Genomic DNA, 7,093 nt, shown 5'->3' with positions numbered 1-7,093 from the left:
GGCCATAGAAAGGAAATTCGAACTAACTTTGCAAAATCCGTTGGCTGTTTTGTTTATCCAGTGGTCTACTTTCATTCCGCGTTGGAATTATTGAGGCTGATTTTTCTTGCTGCACAGTGTAACAGTTATTTAAGACTTTTGTTTATAAAAGTCATCAATAAAAATCAATCACCGACTTTTATTTTTTAAATCATACGTATAAAGTCATTACCATTTTTTGGCAGTTAAGAAGGTGTTGGAGAAGCAGAATTTACTGCGACTTATACAAATGACTTTTATAAGTATGATTTTAAAAATAGAAGTCAGTGACTGATTTATTTTGATGACTTTTATAAATAAAATTCTTCAGTAACTGTTATCTAAGATATATAATTAAAAAATCATAAATAACTGTTATTTGCAGATTTTTTAGACAAAAATCAAAAATAATAGTTATTTTGGACTAATAAAATAAAAATCAGGAAAAATGTTATTTAAGGAGTAATTACATACGTGGTTGGTGAATATTTTCGTCCACGAGGCGCAGAAATTGTTTAAATGTTCAATTGTTCACAAAAAAATCATTGAAAAGCAGAAAACAAATTTTAAACGCAAATAATTTCATTGTATAGTTTAATGTTTTCTAAAAGTTGACTCAAAAAATTTTTTTTATCAGACACATACTTTCAAAGAAAAACAAAAATTTCCAAAACACTACAAAAATTTTAAATTGTTGATTAAAAAAATCTATTTGGAATTTTGCAACAAAATTTACACAGTGTACTTTTTGACAACAAAACTCGACGCTGCCTGAATATCATTGACAAATATTAATCTTGGTAAATTCGGGGCCCACTTGACGAAGCCCTACCCATATATTAAACGTGCGCTTGACGTGTGTGGATAAAAGTGGCACCCAATTTAATTATGGAACGTATAAAAGGTTTCATATTATCTGGAATAAGAGCTTTTGCTTTGCCCTTTAAAATTAAAAGTAGAAAAGGCAACATCAAATGTATATATGGAATCAGAGAAAGCTATATCATGGACATTCTTAATAGAATATACTCTAACTCTTTAGCGGAAAAAAAGGCAATTTCCGTAAAATCCGTTGCCTGTTTATGACTAAATAATGTAACGTCGACTTTACAAACAAAAGTTGAATTTTAGGACTGATGAAATCATAAAAACTGTCATGCATAAATAAATGTATCATGCACATTAAAAGTTTAACTTTTATGGCTTCCTTTCAAACAGTTTTAGTCTTAAGTAAGCGTTTATAATTACACCTCTTTCAATAACTTAGCAATGGCTAATTCTAACGAAATAATTACTGATACTTGCACAAATACCTTTTCAAGGAATGAAACTGAAAAAACTGATGTATTGACATTTTTCTTTCAATTATATATGATACATATTTATGTTTTACTTATATCATAGGAATCTCTCGACTTTGACGATTTATTACCAATAATTGGAGAATTTGGAAAGTATCAAAAATTATTGGTTTTTGGAATATGTCTACCTGCCTGCATACCTTGTGGATTTTGTGCATTTAATCAAATTTTTATGGCTAATGTCCCGGATGACTACTGGTGTAATGTTCCGGAACTACTTCAAATTTCTGTGGAGAAGCGTAAGCTTTTAGCAATCCCTAAGAACGTGGTAAGTAAAAAATACAGTTTTTTTAATATACCACGTTTCTATGAAGGAAATATTTTTTCGCAGTCTCACAGAATTTATTTTGATAAATTTTGATTCCAAAATTTTACTAAAAGTCATTATAAAAAATTTATGGACATATGTGGGTATATGGATATCGATCGCAAATTTGTGTTTGCTCTGGAGAGATGTTAGGTATATGTTATGTAGCTTGACTATTAAATGAAAGACTTGGGGCCGTTTTCTCAAGTGACCTTTATTTTACAACGCTTTTATCAACTTGCAATGTTGTGTATCCAGACCACCGATTTTACTATAAATATGTCAAAGGTATTTATGGCAGACCTAGTCTAGATATCAACCTCGTCGTAGGTATCATATCAAAGACGTACAATTAGAAAAACCTTAGAGGTAGACATCGCCCCGCCAGAAGAAGTAAAACATTGCGCCTAAAAATATGCACTACATATGCTACAGCGGAAATGGACGACACGCCATTCCTTTAAATCAATTTATGTATGTATGCACATTAGGGTGGTCCAAAAATGCATGTGAAAAAGTAAAGTCGGAATTTTAATGCTCCCTCCCCCTAGGATTGTTCTATACCGAAAAAAGGTATACCCTTATATTTATACCCGAGCGCACTAGTGCACAAGGGTATTATAACTTTGCTCACATAATGGTTATTTGTAACAGGCAAGAGAAATCGAGATAGATATAGACAAATGTATACTAACCGATCAGAATGAAAAGAGAAATCGATTAAGCGGTGACTGTCTGTCCGTCCGTCCATCCGTCTGTCCCTCCGTCTGTGCACACGATAACTCGAGTAAAAATTGAGATATCTTAACCAAACTTGGTACGTGCACTTCTTTCGGGAGTAGGACGGACGGTATTGAAAAATCGGACAATAACCACGCCTGCCTCCCATATAACGGTAATTTTCAGAAGTACTGAAGATTAATCACAAAAAATTGACATTTACAATAATGTTTAGACGAAAAATAATAATATTAAAAATTTTTGGAAAATGGGCGTAGCCACGCCTACTTATGATTACATGTGTATATCTTGGTAACCGCTGCACCAATTTCCTTGGTACAGCATTCCAAATGGCCGAAAATTTTTAAAATCGGACAATAACCACACCCACATCCCATATAACGGTATAATAGCGAAACACGAATTCTTCTATAAATCAGTAAATATTAAAGCTAATTTATTCAAAATTGATGCTTGCAACAATTCTTTTCCAAGAAAATCGTTTGTGATAAAATTTTGGAAAATGGGCGTGGCACCACCCTCTTATGATCACATATATGTATCTCGGTAACCGTTCTATTAATTTGTACCAAACTCGGTATGGTTATTGTGCTTGCCACATAAAAGCAAAACGTTGAAAAATATTGAAATCGGACTAAAATTATGGCCGCTTTTCATATAACGGTAAATTTCAGAAATGCTTGAAACTTCAATATTTCGAAATTTCAGGACGCTAATTTACTCAAAATTTATACACCCCAGCTTACCATGTAGCGGTAGCTTTCGGAAAGGTGAACCACATATATTTAATACTTGCGCCGGGTATTTAATGTTCTGCTCCGCCCGAACTTAGACTTTCTTACTTGTTTTATTTTGAAACTAAAAAATATTTACAGGTCGCTCAAAGCACGCAAAGTTCTCCATGTATTTTATATGGGAATAAACAACTTTTCGTAGAAATGATATTTTTCCACAAGAAAACTCTGTTTGTCTCCAACAGATTCCCAATAATAACACCCAATTTTTTATTTAGCCATTTTTTCATCGCAACTTTAATTTATAGGTCCGCCAAAAACCCATAACTACCCCGAAAAATGCAATGGGGCGACCAATAAAAAGTCGTTAGTATTAAAAAATAGTGAAATAAAGAATTGGGTATTATTATTGAAAGTCGCCTAAAGGGGAACCGAATTTTCCGATCGAAAAGTGTTGATTTTCAAGATTTCTATACTATTTCTAAGAAAAATCTTATTTTTCCCACATAAAAATACATGGAAAACTTTGAGCGACCTCTAAAAATTTTTTAAATAAAAATTAGGGGTATACTTTTTTCGATATAGAACAATCCTAGGGGGTGAGAGCATTACAATTCCGACTGTACAGTTTTTGGACCACCCTAATGTACATTTGTATGTATATACAAAACGTGAGCAAACAACATTTTCCTTGCATAGTCTTCTAGTCTCTTTTCACTGCAAGTTGAATTATTTTAATATCTATTGCAAAATTTTATACAGACAAGACTAAAAAGTAGAAAATATATTGAATAAAAAAAAACCTTTTAGTAGACCACGCTTTTATAAATGGACTAAAAATTAGAAAATAATATATCTCATTCCCATAGAATTTGTTTTGATAACTTTTTATTTTGAAATTTTAGCAAAAGTCATTATAAACAATTTATGAGATTGAAACGAAAATCGTGGGTCGCATGTAATAGACCTGAATTGATATGAAGAGTATTATATGTATGTATGTGGGTATATGAATAACGACCACTGTAGAAATTATATTTTTTTATGTTATGTAGTTTGACTATTGTCAATTAAATCTAATGCTTTGTATTGCAGGCGCTCCACGTTTTTCGTTTTCAATCTAAATGCTAAAATTTCAAAATCAAAAGTTATCAAATCAAATTCTATGGGAGTGAGATATATTGTTTTCTAATTTTTAGTCCATTTATTTAAACGTGGTATACTAATATATTTTTTTTTTATTTAAAGCTTGCGGGATTTCGCCCTTTTTTCCGGATTTTATAACTAAAAAGGGCGAATGGGATTTCCTGTCCAAAAACGGAATTTTTGCATAGCATACCGAGAAATAAAATTTAGTAATTGATAATTAAGAAAAGACTGCCATTCTCTGTGGTAAGTTAACGACGTTCATATGAACCTTATGAGCGGACCTTCATTCACATGAAATAAATTTGGATGGCTTCTGAACTTGTTTTAAATGAATGTAATATAATTAAAGAAGTACAAGTCTTTAGAAAGCATAGCGGTATACACAGTTGTTGATCAGTTTGATTTAAACGATGAGTGGAAAAGTATTTTGAGTGATTCTATTACGCAGTGTTACACTGATCATAAACTTTTTAATCCACCTCATTCAGGTCGTAGGGCTGATCGAGTAATTCACTAAACTGCGTTTAAAATTTTTCTAACAATCTAAAATTCCCAACTTATTCTTAAAAACCATTTTCGCATGACTTCCGGTACTAAACAAATTTAAGCTCGGTTATTATTTAGCCAATTTTAAATTTATATAAGAGTTTGGGAAGAAGGATATTTGTATTATTTAAATAAGTAATAAATTTTTTTGGCGCATTGCAAATATGTGGAAAATTTTTAGAATAAATCTAAAATTTAGACCAACTTTTATTATTTTTTCCACTTCTACAACATTTTTTGGCAAAATTTTAAAACAATCAAATTTTCTCTTTTAGTCACTACTTTGTTTTATTCTTAGTAAAACTAGGTGCCATTTATAAAAATTAATAGACAATTTCGGAAGTTGATTTTTCCAAAATCACTTCGCTAATATTTCACAGAAAATTTGAATCAGTCAAATTGGATTCACTCTGAGGTTTCAATAGTTCATCTAGTTGACCTTTAAATGACCGCGATACTAACCTCGTGAGACCAAACTAACCCCGGATTCCGGTTCAGCGATCCCAAAAACATATAGTATAGTGACCTTTTGTTACGATTTTTGTTCCTCATCTGGATTTTCATAAACGATTCATAGGAAAATTTTCTGGAAACTGGTCGGAAAACGCTGACTGAGTACCGAATCTTTATTTTTTATAAACGCCACATAACCTTCGACTCTACAAAAAAACAGGGACAGGGTAATCATTATTTTTTAAACTTTACCCAAAAAAAATCAACTAGTTGTAATCGTCGTAAAACAATTTTATTTATACCCACGTATTTGTTTTCCTACGTCCCACTGTAACTTAAAATGATTTTTATTTTTCGAGTTCAACCAATAAAGATTAAAACTAATAACACTGTGAGACAAATGGTAGGGGTCAGTGATCGGGAAGGGTTCAAACTACCGGGGAAAGTTATATCGGTAAAAAAGAAGTTATACGTGTCCCGGCGTTTCGCTGGGTCACGTCTAGGAATCGAGATATATCGATTTGAAGTTATCATATATGGGAAATTGCACCTTTGGTGGCCTTTTTTTGACATAACTCGAGAACTACTAGTCCGATTTTGCTCAAACAAATTTAAAAAAATTAAAAATTACAATTCCTTTAATCTGTTCATATAACGTTTTTCTATATAATCAACAGTTTTGCCGGTAAAAATAAATGTATGAAGAAAAAAAATATTTTTTGCCTAAAATATTAAATTTTTTTATTTTTTAAATTCATAAAAAATCCAAAACGGAAAAAAGGCAAGTCGTATTAATTTCTAATTAATTTTTGATTTTTTTTAAATTTGTTTGAGCAAAATCGGACTAGTGGTTCTCGAGTTATGTCAAAAAAAAGACCACCAAAGGTGACAATTTCCCCTATATGATAAATACTAACTTCAAATCGATATATCTCGATTCCTAGACGTGACCCAGCGAAACGCCGGGCCACGTATAACTTGTTTTTGACCGTTGGTTTCATCCCATCCCGATTTTGACTGTCGCATAATATTTGAGTTTTATTTTTCCACTCAAAAGTAATTATTATTACTTGATTTTTATTTTTTCGATCAAACATAATGATTACATTTTGATTTTTATTAATTCGCTCAAAAATAATAGTTATTATTGAGTTTTATTTTTTTTTTCATTTAAGAATAATCATCATTCAAAAAAATCAAAAGCTATACCCTAAACACCCTAAAAAAGGAATAAGCATCAAAATTTTCAGGTGAAAATTTCAGTTAGTTGCGTCTGTATAGCCTTTTCAATTTTATGACTGATCATTATTTTCAAGTGGAAAAATAAAACTCAATAATAATTATTATCTCTGAGCGAAAAAATAAAATTAATAAAATAATCATTATTTGTGATCGAAAAAATAAAAATCAAATAATTATTTCCACTGAGCACAAAAATAAAAATCACTAATAATCCTTATTTTAGAGTGAAAAAAATTAAACTCATAACCAGGGAACGGATTTTATGGAAATTGCCTTTTTTTCTGCTAAAGAGATAAAGTATATTCGATTGAGAATGTCCACGATTTAGCTTTCCCTGATTCCATATATACACATTTGATGTTGCCTTTTTTAAGATATTTGCCTTTTTTTGCCTTTTTTGCCTTTTCTAACTTTAAAAAAGTGATTATAGCATTTACAATTTTTTTTTTTAAGATTAAAAAATATACACATGCCCATGCGGCTTATAGAAGCGCAGGGACCTCTTGCCATATTGGTGTTGGAAAAATTTAAATCCGTTTTCT

General features: G+C 31.1%; 1 protein-coding gene across 1 annotated transcript; it reads left to right on the top strand.

The window, feature by feature from the left end:
* The first annotated feature begins 1,250 nt into the window (after window positions 1-1,250).
* Window positions 1,251-6,523, top strand: LOC118736038 (carcinine transporter-like). Its single transcript, XM_036466146.1, has 3 exons — window positions 1,251-1,362; window positions 1,423-1,647; window positions 6,485-6,523. The coding sequence occupies exons 1-3, from the start codon at window positions 1,288-1,290 to the stop codon at window positions 6,521-6,523; spliced, it is 339 nt and encodes a 112-aa protein (XP_036322039.1). The 5' UTR covers window positions 1,251-1,287.
* Window positions 6,524-7,093: the final 570 nt, after the last annotated feature.

This window comes from Rhagoletis pomonella, unplaced genomic scaffold (assembly GCF_013731165.1).
Source record: "Rhagoletis pomonella isolate Grant_MI unplaced genomic scaffold, Rhpom_1.0 Rhpom_scaffold_00003, whole genome shotgun sequence".
Lineage (NCBI taxonomy): Eukaryota > Metazoa > Arthropoda > Insecta > Diptera > Tephritidae > Rhagoletis > Rhagoletis pomonella.
The sequence above is the reverse complement of the archived record's forward strand: the minus strand, read 5'-3'. Positions and strand labels throughout refer to the sequence as shown.

Bases quoted from the DNA above. Each gene is read 5' to 3' on its own strand.
- LOC118736038 (XM_036466146.1), top strand. From the start codon at position 1,288: ATGGCTAATTCTAACGAAATAATTACTGATACTTGCACAAATACCTTT. The intron at 1,363-1,422 runs GTATTGACATTT...CTTATATCATAG, and splicing joins ATGAAACTGAAAAAACTGAT to GAATCTCTCGACTTTGACGA. The intron at 1,648-6,484 runs GTAAGTAAAAAA...TTTTCATTTAAG, and splicing joins TAGCAATCCCTAAGAACGTG to AATAATCATCATTCAAAAAA.